Genomic DNA, 14,442 nt, shown 5'->3' on the forward strand with positions numbered 1-14,442 from the left:
CCATGAGTGACCTGGTGAGGGGATCCTTTCTCTGCAGCTTCTGCTCAGCCTGAGACCTTCCCTTTGGAGGGAGAGGAAGATCCTCCTGAGCTGAGTCTGATCCTGCCCTCCAGAGGAGATTCCCTGATCTGCTCAGGGAAAAAAAAAAGATTCTGGATTCCTGCCATTCACAGGAAGGCACTGAAAATCTGGCTGCAGTTTTCAACTTCTGAGAACCAGCTCTGTCTTATTTCGGAAGCATCAAAAGCTAAGAAATAAGCTCGTCTTATTTCAGTTGTAGATGAAATCTGGGTGTTCTCATCTCACCTTTGGCATAGAACTGAATGTTTTGTGCAGGGATCACATTGAAAAGGCAAGTTTCACTTTTTATTATCAGTGTAAGAACGCTGTTAATGCAGCTCTGAGCCTGGATGTGCAGGGATTCCCCCAAGGCCTGAAAAATATTTCAAGGGTTCCTCCTGTGTCAAAAAGTTGAGAATGGCTGCTTTAGAGAAGTTAAAATATATTTATATTTGTAACAGCTGTGAAGAATATCAGAAGGCTTTCTGTCTTTTTCTTTCTTTATTTTCTTCAACTTGTAGTTTTTTTCTTTTTTCTTTCATTTCTTTCTTTTGTCCCCTTTATTTTATATCACGTTCTATTCATTTTTATCTTCTTGTTAAAGAGTTTTAGTAAAATTATATGTAAAAAAATTAAAAAGGCCAACAGGATGTCGTGGATCGTTAAAATGGTGTTGAAAACAGAGGCTAATGTCACAAAGCCTTTGCGTAAATCAGTGCTTCTCAATTATTTTCTGTCATGCCCCCCTAGGAAGAAGAAAACATTTCGCGCCCCCCCCCCGCACGACTGTCTATCCAATCGGGTCCTTTGCGTGTGTCACGTGCGTCCAATATGACAGTATTTGCCGAGGTCAAACGAGCCCCCCTTTACGGAGCCTCGCGCCCCCCCAGGGGGCCCACCCCACTATTTGAGAAGCACTGGCGTAAATCAAGGGTGGGACCACATCTGGAATATTGTGGGCAGTTCTGGTCCCCAGACCTCAAAAAAGACAGGAGGGAGCTGGGGAAGGTCCAGAGGGGGCGACCCAGAGGATGGGGGGGTGGAAGCAGCCTCCCTTGGAGGAAAGGTTGGGACATTTGGGGCTGTTTGGCCTGGAAAGGAGGTTCCCCTCCACTCTGGCCGCTCTCCTTCCCCCTTTCTCCACCAGGGGGAGCCCTCTGGGTCCAGCTCTGCTCCCCTGAGAGGCCAGCAGGGGGCCTGGAGGGATCTGGGGAGGGATCTGGCCTCAGGGATTCCATGACAGCTCTGAGCTACTCAGGAAGGTCCCCAAATGGGGTTTTCTTTCTTTTCCGTCCTCCCCCCACAAGATTGGGAGGATCCTGGAAGTGACCCTGTGCCTCCCTCCAAGAGCCCCCGCCCCATTTGGCCTCCTGGCCTCTCCTTTCAATTGGAGGATGAGAAGAAGCTCCTGGCATTTTGGGCCCCACTCATCCCTCCTAAAAGGGGGTGAAGGAAAGGGTTCTAGTCTCCTCAGGTGGATCTGCGCTTGATTCCTCATTTCTGTAGAATGGAAACAGAAAGAAGGACGAGGACCTGCTTTCACCAGGATCTCCTTAGGATCCACCTGCTTCTTTTCCGGGAGGGGAGAGACCTGTGATTCCCTTCCTCCCCCACAGCAGGGGATCCACCAAGGCCAGGACCCTCCGACTTTCATGGGAAAGGGGAGATTTTGGTCTCTCTTTATCTCCGTTTATATCCATACCCACATCCTATCAATATACAGAGAGAGAGAGAGAGTGGGAGAACTTTAAATATGTTGGTCCACCAAGGCCAGAACCTTCCATCTTTCATGGAGGGTGAGAGATTTCAGTCTCTTTCTACCTCACTTTATATCCACATCCTATCAATAGCCAGACAGATAGATGGGTAACTTTAAATATGTTTTGATTAATTGCAGTCGGCAGAAAACATCGGCTACGGCAGTGGTTCTCAACCTTTTTAATGCCGCGACTCCCAACCAGTCGTAAGTCGAGGACTACTCAACCGGTTGTAAGTCGAGGACTACTCAGCTGGTGCAGCACCGTTTGCAGAATGGGACTTTTGGCGGGCTCAGCAGGGCAGAGACAGCCTGGACAATTCCTATTGGTTTTTGAAAGCCAATAGAATTAGACTCTATTCAAGAGAATCTATTCTATTGGCTTTCAAAAGCCAATAGAATAAAAGGGAGTAGCACAGTTAAGGAAAAGGGGGAAAAAAATGGCGGACTGCGTTGTTTGGCGACCCCCGTGAAATGGTCGTTCGACCCCAAATGGGGTCCCGACCCACAGGTTGAGAACCACTGGGCTACGGAGACACGTTTATGATGATTTTAAAAAAAGGAATAAACATATTTTAAAAAAGACTTTTTAAAAATGTGTGGAAGTAACCTTTTTCTTTGAAAGGACCCCCTTTCTCCCCCATCTGGTTCCTGGGGAGGCAGGAGGAGCCACCTGACCCATCACTCACCGCTATGATTGTAGAGAGTCCTCAGAATCTCCAGGTGATCTATGAATGACTCCTCTTCGCCACGACATGTCTGGGTGCCTCTCTCCCAGTACGTGGGGTCCTCCTTCCTCACCTTCTCTATCCAGGGGACTCGAGGCTGGAACTTCCGGTTGCTGCTGTCGTAGTAATTGAAGAGTTGATCATCCACGTACCCCAGAGAGACAAAATGGGGCAGCCCCTGACTGGGCTCCGAGATGGAGGAATGGAAATACTTCAGGGAGTGCGAGGAGGCACCTGGAAGGGACCCAGAGGGGCAGAGTTAGGAGGTTTCTGCTGGGGGACCTTGATGCTATAGGTCACAGCAGGTCCTATTTTCAGGTCTGGGAAGAAGAGAAAAGAAGACCTGGGCAGGGCAGAGGTGGACGGAGGAAATTAAGGGGAAAATGACGGAAGAGAGAGAGAGAGAAAACAAGCAAAAGGTAGAAAAAGGGAGCCACCGAGAGCATCTTCTGCAGGACCTGAAGGGCTGGAGGGCACAGAGGTTGGAGGAGAAAGAGGAAGGGAAGGGAAAGCAGGGCCAGAGAGAGAGAGGGGGATCCCCAAACTGCATGTGCTCCCCTCCTATTGTGCCTCCCCCCTTTTCAGCAAGGCCTCCATCAACCCCCACTTCTGCCATGCTCAGTTTCTACCCCATGGAGGCTGCACTGGCCCCACAGGAAGAAGAGTGGCTCTATCCTCAGAAGTTCAAAAGCAGCAGGAAACCCTACACAAATAAACCGCCACCTGAGCCGAGATGGCGCAGCAGTTAGCGTGCAGTACTGCAGGCCACTTTAGCTGATTGTGTTCAGCAGGTCAGCGGTTCAAATCTCACCGGCTCAAGGTTGACTCAGCCTTCCATCCTTCCGGGGTAGGTAAAATGAGGACCCAGATTGTTGGGGGCAATGTAAAATATATATATATATATACAATGTGTATGTGTGTGTGTGTGTGTATATATATATATATATACACACATATGTGTATGTGTGTGTGTGTGTGTGTATACACACACACACACACACACACACACACACACAGTTTACTGGTGTACACCGCTTAGAGAGTGCTTGCACTTAAAGCGGTATATAAGTCTCATAAATAAATAAATAAATAATACCTGCCCCCCAACAGAAAGCAAGCCATTCTCACTTCACTGAGGGCCAACATGGATTGTTGATAGGTGCAGATTTGGGGGGGTTATAAAATGGGGGAGGGAAAGGGGGAACCTGGGTGAGACCAGCGGTCATGGGACCCTTAGAGGAAACCCAAAACCACTTGTCTGGGAGATATGGGAAGTCAAATGGGGGAGTGAAGGAAGCAGCAATAAAGCCACATAGCCTCCGGATCTTCCTCCTTGTCCCCCCCCCCAGCTGGAAAATTCTTCCTTCTGTCCCAGAGGTCAGCCATTTGAGCAGGAATCGGCTTTGAACCCGGGATTCAGTGGGGCTCCCCCTCATTCCCCAGAAAATCTCACTGTGATTATCCCAAGATTTCTTCATTTCAACAACCCAATTAGGGCTCTGGAACTGTCATTCCCAGGCTCTTGCATTGAACCAGATTTATTCTGAATTACACCCTTCTTTCTGCAGAAGGTACTCTGAAACTTGTCCTCCTTTGGTTCAGATCCTGCACTTTGTCAGCACAAATAAAGGCAGAAATGCCCCTGAGCAAGCTTGTGAGGTTGTTGGTTGTGGCTACCCAACTCTTCACATGATCAGTGACTCTCAATGTAAAGGCCTAGATCAGAGTTTCTCAGACTCAGCCACTTGGATTTTAATCCCCAGAATTCCCCTCACTCAGAAACTCATGGGGCCTCTCCACCCTGGCCCCACCCCTGCCCTCACTGAGGCTGATTGGGAGTTCCTGCTGCCAACACTCATGTTGTGTGGGGCTCTGCTGGGATCCTCTCCTTAAACTCAGTCTCTGTGTGGAGGGTCCTATCACCTTTAAAGCCCCTCTGGTGAATCAAAGGTATATGTGTAAAAATATTTCAATATCTGAGTTTCTTGATTGGATTATATACAGTCTCAGATTTCTTTATGCCAGAGGACACTTGAAATAACCTTACATATTTTTGATGTCTGAACAGGGATTTGAAGGCTCTGTTCCTTCAAGGTGGTCCCCCAATCGAATCCTTTTGTGGCTCACCAACCTTCAGGTATGATGTTCAGGAAAACCAGTGCAGATCGGCTACGAAGTCAAGAATGCTCTCAGACTCTTTGTGTCTGGTGACCTCAAACCAACCAGCAGCCGGCAGACCTGTGGTCATCTGAACCTGAATATTTAAAGAGGCTTCCATCTCATCTTGTCCCAGTGAGGTAGGAAGAGACGAGAATATAGGAGGAATTTGGTAAGTAGAAACAAACATTCTGGAACTGAGGAAAAGGTTGGGGAGAGTGAGTGTGTGTGTGTGTGTTTGCCTGGAATACAGGAAATTTCCAGTAGGAAGCTGCCTGCAGAGCAATAGAACTGGGAGACTGTTGAAAAAACCCCTGTGAATATTCCTGCATAAGAGAGGGCTTGGCCAGCCCCGAACCGCATGGAGACTGGTCCAAGAAATCTCTTGGGAATCATAGGAACAGAAATAGTAGTTTGTACTGAGCAGAACAAATGAACTCGTGTTTAGGAAAGAGGAGGAGTCGTGTTTCCAGTAGGCTGCATGTTAGCCCATTGGAATGCACTGAAACTGATTGTGGCAGTAAAAATAACCTTCAAGAAAGCAAAGTTGAAAACTCTGTGCATCTTCATTTGGCTAGCTTATGTTTTAACAGTTTTAGCCATGGAAGAAATGGAAAAAAATTGAAGAAAAGCTGTATGCAGGCTTTCCCCCCTCCAATTTGGCTCTTCAGATGGACATTCAATTCCTTTCTGTTAGACATTAGCATTATCTACAATGACCTTACTAATACTGAAATTCCCTGTCTGTTATCAGAAACCACCCCTACTGTCGGACAGGAAGAGAGGAGACAGTTTTCCCCTCCCCGTTCAGGCCGGCAAAGGACCCAAAATTCAACATTCCTTTTTGATCCTTCTCCAGTGTCCTTTGAATTTAATGGGGTGGGACCTGCTGGGAAAATTGGGACCAACCATCAAATGTTCCCCTGATAAAATAAGTTAAAAAGGGAGGCCAGCATTGGCCTCAAACCCCAAATTGATGTGTTTCTTAAAAATGACCTTTGTGGGAGATTAGAACAAAGTGGGCTTCTAAGCTTGGGCTTGAAGTGATGGGAAAATGGCCCACAATCACATTTTTGATTGGAATCACTCCTTGAGTTTTCCCACTTCTTTAACAAGCCACAAGTTGCCCAAGGAAAGAAAAAGAAACTCCACAGGTCTGGAAATGTTATTTTGATGGTATGTATGTATGTTTTGTATCATTTCCAAGACCTGGAGGGAGGATGAGGCCCTCTAATAACAATACACAAGAGGTTATTCAAAAAGGCTAATTTGGAAAATGGAGCTCATTGCATTGTGAAAAGCTCCCTGAAATAATAATAAAATGATTGGTTTGCCTGGAGAAAGCATAAAATGAAATATCTGTATGTGAAATTGTTTATGCAAGCAGTTTGAATGGAAGATAAATGTGTGGATATCCTGATGTGTAAATGCCTATGTTTATATGTTAGCTCCCCCAGCTCACCCCAGACTGTGAAAGAAACACTAAGTTGCAGATTTTTTTTATTCATTGAAAAAAGCATGTGAAGAGAGAAAACTATTCTGTTGAAAGAATGCTGAATGGAAAAAGGGGGTGAGATTTTTGTATAGTTTTTTTGAATTTTGTTTCTGCCTTCTCCGTTGCCAAGTGTTATGTTTTTTTCTCTATTTCTGCTTTGGAAAAGCGAGAGAGGCAGAAAAGGAGGAGGGGTGCGGTTTTTCTGATCCTTTTAACCATGTTTTTCCTGCTTACTTTCTGCTGAGCTCTGGCCTGAGCGAAAGAAGGCGAAGTGATGTAAAATCTAACACCTACTTTTTGCAGCCTTGACTTGCAATTTTTTTACTCGGAAAGGGGAGGCAGTAGAGATCATTGTACTGCTAAACAAAGAAAGTTTTAGTTGAGCAAGAAATAATGTTACTTGTAAATAAACGAGACATGAGAAAAACTTGACATTGGAATACACTGGAAATGAAGTTTAAAATGTTTAGTTGACCCTATATATATATATATATATCCATCAACCAAAAGAAATGACTCTGAATTGTTTTGCTTAGATTTGTAAATGTTTTTAAAAGTCTGATGCATGGTTTCAGCCTTTGCAATAGCCTAGTGCAGTGGTGGCGAACCTATGGCATGGGTGCCAGAGGCGGCACTCAGAGCCCTCTCTGTGGGCACACAAACCATTGTCCCAGTCCTAGGACTTCAGCTGGGTTTTCACTTTAGACCTCCACCACCATGTAAAAAAAAAAAGGTTCAGTCAGTCAATTTCAACTTCTCGTGGGAAAAAAAAGATCTTGGAATTGATTGATTGAACTTTTTAGTCTCACCCAGTCTGCTGTTATCACTGCAGCCACGCCCCCCAATGGGCCACACCCATCTGGCACCGACGATGCATAAGTGGGTTTTGGGTTGCAGTTTGGGCACTAAACTCTAAAACGTTCGCCATCACTGGCTAGTGGCTTACTTGCATGCCCACATATATTTTTAGTGCATTCATTCAGAACACTTCATTAAGTTTGTTTCTTTCTTTGTGAAGTTGCTTTTTGATTTATTTTATTTTTTATGTTTATGTGCAGGACACACTGATTGATAAATGAAAGAAATAGACAATAATACCTAAGAGAACTGAAGGAATTGTAACTCAATCCTTTATGTTTGTGTGCAGGACACACTGATTTGTTGATTAATGAAAGAAATAGACAAATAATACCTAAGAGAATTGAAGGAATTGTAACTCAATCCTTTATGTTTGTGTGCAGGACACACTGATTTGTTGATTAATGAAAGAAATAGACCATAATACCTAAGAGAACTGAAGAAATTGTATCTCAATCCTTGCCTAAAACAGTGTTTCTCAACCTTGACAATTTTAAGGCATGTGGACTTCAACTCCCAGAATTCCACAGCCAGCAATGCTGGCTGCGGAATTCTGGGAGTTGAAGTCCACATGCCTTAAAATTGTCAAGGTTGAGAAACACTGGCCTAAAACAAAGAAGGAGTTGAGGAAATTTGGGGGGTTATAGATAACTATGCTGTTTTGATTAAAGAGAGCTTAATGTTATACAATGGACAAAGGAGGAAAACCAATTTGTTCGTAGATGGATCTAGCAAACTAGATGGGGAAGAGAAAATGTTAGTGGAAGCCGTAAGACTTCCCCTCCTTTGGTCAGCTCAAACCTGTGAACTTTAAGGTAGGCTCTGAGGTTGTTGACAGGGTAGAAGGGGAACATATGTTTATACTAAAGGGAAAGAGTTGGCTCGTGTAAAGTTGATAGAAGATGTGCTTGTAGCAGCAGGCACATGAGAAGCTGAGGGAAATGCATTGGCAGCTGCAAGAAGGAACTTAATGTTAACAGATGATAAGGAGGAAGGCATTGTGTTTTGTTTTTGGAAGCTTATGGATATTGTGGCTAAACAAGTTGTGACATCTAGTGGTGAGGCCATTTCAATGCATACAGGCCTCAACTAACTCTTAAAACTCAGGTTGAACTTGCATTTGTGCTTTGCCCTCTGAAAACTTACTCTGTCCCCTTTTGAAATGATGTATGGGAGACCGTTTGTTGCACAAAGGTTTAAGAATGTTGATGAAGAAGAGAAGAATGTTACTCAGTATTTGCATAAGCTGGCACAGGTTTTGTCTTCTATCTCAGTACAGGCCCAGGCTGCCCTACCACCTGTCTCTCACCGATCGTTGTTCCTGGAGAGTGGGTTTGGGTAAAAGAACTGTCACCTATAAGTAGTGGTCCCAGCCCCGTCAGGTCCACTTGAGCACCCCAACTGCGATGAAAGTGGAAGGAATCAAGGCGTAGATCCAGATTTAGAATCAAGAAGGTTCCATCAACCCCTCTCCAGTGGCAAGCCCAGCAGGACTGCCTGAAAGTGAAACTTCGACTGTCTCACCTGTTGAACTGTTTCCATCTGACTAGGACAGTGGTTCTCAACCTGTGGGTCGGGACCCCATTTGGGGTCGAACGACCATTTCATGGGGGTCGCCAAACAACGCAGTCCGCCATTTTTTTCCCCCTTTTCCTTAGCTGTGCTACTCCCTTTTATTCTATTGGCTTTTGAAAGCCATAGAATAGACTCTCTTGAATAGAGTCTAATTCTATTGGCTTTCAAAAGCCAATAGGAATTGTCCAGGCTGTCTCTGCCCTGCTGAGCCCGCCAAAAGTCCCATTCTACAAACGGTGCTGCACCAGTTGAGTAGTCCTCAACTTACAACCGGTTGAGTAGTCCTTGACTTACAACCGGTTGAGTAGTGCTCGACTTACAACCGGTTGGGGGTCACGGCATTAAAAAGGTTGAGAACCACTGGACTAGGACAAAGCTTCAATGGACTGGACTACCCTGGAAGTTCGATTTGTGGTATCTGGATTATGTATTGCTACATTTTTATTCTGTTACTGCTGTTTCCCTCGTACATTCTTTGGAAGAAGGAAGGATGCTTCAGACCATGGATCCAACACTTGCCTTAATATGTTTGACCCTCAGGATGGCTCAATGTTCCAAAACCGGCTTGCAGAATCAAGGGTGTGAACAATGTATCACACTTACCCAGCATAAGGGACAGACTAGCAAGACACTGATTTATCACTCCTCCTACGAGTGTAAAAGAACAAAAGGGAGTTGTGTTTATAACAAAACTACATATTCCACTTGCAAAATGGGGGATAGGGTCACTTGTTATGATCCTGTCAATATAGTAAAGCCCTACCAACAACTTCAAATCTGGGCATATGGAAGGACACACAGACAATACCTCTTGCAAAAGAATGACAAGAGACTTATGGGTAGTGCCAGTGTCTGCTTTGATGTATGTAAAGCTATTGACTATAATCAACTTAGTGTGGAGCGCTAGGGCAGAGACAGGCCTACTCATTTAACACCAAACACGTCTGTACATCCTACCATGGCTACAGTTTTCCACCGTGTCTGAGCTGGAACCCTGTAAAGTGGTATACAGGGGTAACCCAATCTAGCACAATCGAAGGAAAGTTCAATGTAATTAAAGGAATCAGTACTTCCCAGTGCAATGGTGATTCCTGCAACCCGTGTGCTTCGAGATAACCAGACCAGCAGACTTCTCAGCATTATTTGGACTAGCTATCAATGAACCAGAGCAGACCCCTGTACGCAGATATATGTTCAAGTTGACACTATTATACCACCGTCCCAGAAACATTTTCAAGTTTTTCACTCTTTTTACGATGAATTGGAAACCACAATTGAGATTCCCTCGGTAGCAAAGAACCTTTTTATTGATCTGGCCAAAATAATTGCTTCATCTCTAAATATAACTAATTATTACGTGTGGGAGGGACGTGCCTGGCTAAGGAATTCTGGGAGTTGAAGTCCATGAGTCATAAAAGGGCCGAGTTTGAAGTCCCCTGCTCTATATGATCCAATCAAGAAACTCAGACGGAGGCTTCCATAAACAGCTCTTTAATCAGCTGAATGAAGCAGCTGGGTGTATTTCCTCCACATGCAGGCAGCAGCATGAAAAAGGAAAGCCACACCCCTTGTTTCCACAAAATTTTCTTTTATAGTGTTATTTTAACCAATCAACTTTCAATACCATCACACTTATGTCACTTTCTCTTATCTCTCTGTACTTGCTCTTCTCAACTTGGGCTAATGGAAGGTAAATTTAGATATGTCACCAAGGATCACATTACCGTTACTGGTGGAAAAACAAGATATAAATAAAGCAAAAAAGGAACTGATTGTAAATTTGATAATGGTAGCTAGATTCGTGATGGTTAAATATTGGAGATGGAATTGGGATATTCAAAGAAATGAGTGGTACAATGAAATATGGAATATGGCAATAAATAATAAATTAACAACAGAAATTAAATTTAAAAAGGCGATGATTAAAATAAATAATTATAATGAAATATGGGATGATTTTATAAAAACAGTCTTGGTGCAAGGCAAAGGGAATAAACCTGCTCAAGAATACATGCTGTTTTGGAGGGGATAAAGGCACAATTGAAATATATTGTTAGTTGTTATATGAGAAGAAATATAGGTAATATAAATGGTCTCTAGTGGTGTGGGTGCACTGTAGTATTTGTATTTTTATACTGTTTTTATTTAGATTTATATGTGTTATGTCTGTATTATTTGTATTTGAATAAAATATTTTTTTTTAAAAAATTGTGGAAAGTTCAATTGGACAAACTACTGCCTCCAGATTGATGACCAGGGAAAAGCAATTGAAGACATCACTGATCATATAAAAAAAATATCATATGTCCCGGTTCAAACCTGGACAGATGTCATGGACACAAGCTGGTTTGGAGAGATCTTTGGTGATTGGCTTTTGGGGGTCTTCTGGTTTTGCCATGCTTGATTCCCATTATCCAAAGAATAGTTACGTCTACCATCTCGGGAATGACAGTCATAGCGTCCTCTGTAAGGAGTGACAAATTCCATAAGCCAGCCAAAGTCCTGACTCTCACTGCAATACCAAAGGAATATGCTTCATTGGTTACCAAGTAACAAATTAAAAGGGAGGAATGAAGGGAATTTAGAGAAATCAAAGCAAAGCTGTTTTGCTTCTGTATACTACCCTTGTGCAGAAACCTCCATTAGCCCAAGGTGAGAAGAGCACGTACAGAGAGATAAGAGAAAGTGACATAAGTGTGATGGTGTTGAAAGTTGATTGGTTAAAATAACACTATAAAAGAAAATTTTGTGGAAACAAGGGGTGTGGCTTTCCTTTTTTATGTTGCTACCTGCATGTGGAGGAAATACACCCAGCTGCTTCACTCTGCTGATTAAAGAGCTGTTTATGGAAGCCTTCGTCTGAGTTTCTTGATATAGAGCAGGGGTCTTCAAACTGGGCCCTTTTATGACTCATGGACTTCAACTCCCAGAATTCCTCAGCCAGGCATGTCCCTCCCACACGTAATAATTAGTTATATTTAGAGATGAAGCAATTCTTTTGGCTAGATCAATAAAAAGGTTCTTTGCTACCGAGGGAATCTCAGTTGTGGTTTCCAATTCATCGTAAAAAGAGTGAAAAACTTGAAAATGTTTCTGGGATGGTGGTATAATAGTGTCAACTTGAACATATATCTGCATACAGGGGTCTGCTCTGGTTCATTGATAGACTTCAACTCCCAGAATTCCTCAGCCAGGCACACTGGGTGAGGAATTCTGGGAGTTGAAGTCTATGAGTCATAAAAGGGCCCAGTTTGAAGACTCCTGATATAGAGTCTCAGAATTTTTTATGCCAGAGGACACTTGAAATAATCTTACACTACAATGCAAACTCCTGACCAAGGTGCATCAAAGTTTTTTCAGCCCTTCCTGAAATCACAAAACATAAACTATGTTACAAGACAGAAACTGGGCCAAATTTTAGTAACAATGGTAAAAAAAAATCACATTAAGTCACTATTTAGTTTTCATTGTCAAAATACAGATACGGAAGAGACTCCAGGGCTACGCAATGAACAGGAGAACAACAGGCCTGTAAGTGGGTTAAAAGAATAAAAAAAAACAAGATACTCCTGGGAAATCAGTTAAGCTGGAAGATCTCCAAGACTGCTTGTTGGGGTCCACTCTGAAAAATCCTCAGATCAGAAATTCTTTCAGGGTGCCAACGATTTTCAGGAACATTCACAGCAACTTATTTGGGCACAATCTGGGTCCGCACAGAAAAAGACAGGACCTCCAAAGCCCAGATAAATAAACAGTCCCACTGCCCAGTCCCTCCAGTCTGGTCTCCCAGCCCTTCCCAGTCCCAAGGCAAAAGCTTCAGCCTCCTTCCTGCTCCTCCCCACAATCCCAGTTTTCAGAATCCAAACGGATCAAAGCTTTTCTCCCACAGAAGGAGGGGGGATTGGACCTTCTGTAATCCAGAACCCGCTTCTTCCCCTCGTGGGGCTGAGCAGTGAGGGAGTCTGAAGTCTGCCTGAGAGGAGAAATGTGTGAATGTAACGCAGGTTGGGCGTCCTCACAATCACAAATCCTCCTCAGGTCAGGAAGGGCCGGTCAGTCGGGGCCTGTCTGTGTCCAAGCAAGGCCTTCATTTCAGGCTCTCCACCCGGAGGGGCTTCTCTCCTCCTGCCTCCAATCCAGCCTCTCTGATCCTTCAGATCCTGAGAGTTTGGGAAATGCCTCTGGAAAAGCTGCTGCACTGAGAGTTTCTCTGAGGAGCAACTAGGGACACCCCAAGACCTCCCATCTGGTTACTGAGGAATAAGAGTAAACTTTAAATATTTTTGATTCTGCAAACTGGCCCATGCTAAGAAACTTCACTTGATAGTTTCTCCGAACAAACAGCTAGGAACACCCCAACGACCCCTTTCTAATTACAAAGAATAATAAATTTTAAATATTTTTAGTTGTGCAAACTGTCCCACGTTGGTGCCTGTCCTAGAAAAAAAAGCCCAGGGGATACTGGGGTTTAGGAAGGGGGTGGGGGGGCAAGATCGAGGAGAAGGTGACAATCAAGAAGGAGGGCTCTTTAGGAAGACCATTCAAGGAACGCTTCTCTGTACACTCTTGCTCTGCCGCATTCACACGGCAGCCTTACCCGGACCGCTCCATTGCACCAGCCTCTGCCTCGGCCAACACACGGAACCCAGTCCGGCTCCTCCCAGCACCAGAAGCCACAAAGAGCCACCGAGCCCGGCCAAAGGCAGGAAAGGCGACCCAGGAGGAAGGGTTGTACGAAGGCAGCCAGGAGGTTCATGAATTGACCTGATCCCGTGCAAACGCCGCTTTCCGACAAGCTCCACTTTGGGGAAAGGAAAGAATTGCGCTCGGGGGCGACCAGGTAGACTTGACTGAGATCTGGAGGGGCGACCCTTGCTCTGTCCGCAAAGGGGTTCTCCTGCGGGGGGTGGGGGGAGGCAGCAGCAGAGTCCCTTCCACGCTTTGGGGTCCCTTCTGAGAGGGGCCAGAGGGGGAGGGGGAACGGACTAGAAAGAGGACCGAATCAGAATTCTCTTCCTGGGAATAATCTTTTGGGGGAAAGAAGGGAGAGAGACACAGAGAGAGATTCCCTGGATGGATTCCCACCAGCAGAAAAAGGGGGCGGAACCTCCGACGCCCCGAAAGGGACTCACCGAGGCAGCTCTCCCGCAGGGCGACCGCCACCAACACCAGGAGCGACAGAGAGCGCAGCGCCATCCTGGCCGCGATCCTCGAACTGCGATCCGCTCTCCAGGCAGAGAAAGACGCGCTCCGAGTGATCAACAACGCAACAACCCAGAGCAGAAACGGGTGATTGGTCAAGCTCAACCAGTAGAAAAAAGGTTTTCCGATTTCGTCATTGTTGCTAGGCGGACGTCCAGGCGCAACCGGCTGGACAGGCGTGGAAAGGAAAGTGAAAGTTCCATCAGGAAATCCCCTTCCAGGCCTTCCGCCTCTTGGGGGGGAGGGGCAGACATGGGGAGGGGGGGTTGGGAAAAGCGGGAGGGTTCTCTGACCCTGGGGGGAGGGGCGCAGACGAGGGGGAGGGGAGACCCCGCAGAGCCCTTCGCAGCCGGGATCCGGTGGAGCTGCCAAAAAAGCCAGGGCAGTCCTGGGCTGCATCACCAGAGAGATAACGTCAAGGTCAGGAGAAGCCACAGCACCGCTTTCTCCTGCAGAAGTGAGGCCACACCTGGCACACTGGGCCCAATTCTGCTCACCAGGAATACAAAAAAGATGCTGAGACCCTGGAAAGCCTGCCGAGAGGAGCGAATAAATCCTAGGATGAAAGGTTGAGCAAGCGAAGTACGTCCAGCCTATGGAAGAGAAAGACT

The 14,442-nt window shown here is 45.3% G+C and overlaps 1 protein-coding gene across 1 annotated transcript; it reads right to left on the reverse strand.

Annotated features, from left to right (window-relative positions):
- Positions 1-2,476: 2,476 nt before the first annotated feature.
- Positions 2,477-13,917, reverse strand: LOC120318354 (H-2 class I histocompatibility antigen, Q9 alpha chain-like). Its single transcript, XM_039365840.1, has 2 exons — positions 13,762-13,917; positions 2,477-2,778 (listed from the first exon to the last, which is right to left on the reverse strand). The coding sequence occupies exons 1-2, from the start codon at positions 13,823-13,825 to the stop codon at positions 2,498-2,500; spliced, it is 345 nt and encodes a 114-aa protein (XP_039221774.1). The 5' UTR covers positions 13,826-13,917; the 3' UTR covers positions 2,477-2,497.
- Positions 13,918-14,442: the final 525 nt, after the last annotated feature.

Source organism: Crotalus tigris, unplaced genomic scaffold, assembly GCF_016545835.1.
Source record: "Crotalus tigris isolate CLP2741 ecotype Arizona unplaced genomic scaffold, ASM1654583v1 scf7180000020185.79499, whole genome shotgun sequence".
NCBI classification, from domain to species: domain Eukaryota; kingdom Metazoa; phylum Chordata; class Lepidosauria; order Squamata; family Viperidae; genus Crotalus; species Crotalus tigris.

Coding starts and splice junctions, on each gene's coding strand:
- LOC120318354 (XM_039365840.1), bottom strand. CDS start 13,825: ATGGCGCTGCGCTCTCTGTCGCTCCTGGTGTTGGTGGCGGTCGCCCTG. Junction 2,779..13,761: donor CCTGCGGGAGAGCTGCCTCG/GTGAGTCCCTTT, acceptor GGTCCCTTCCAG/GTGCCTCCTCGCACTCCCTG.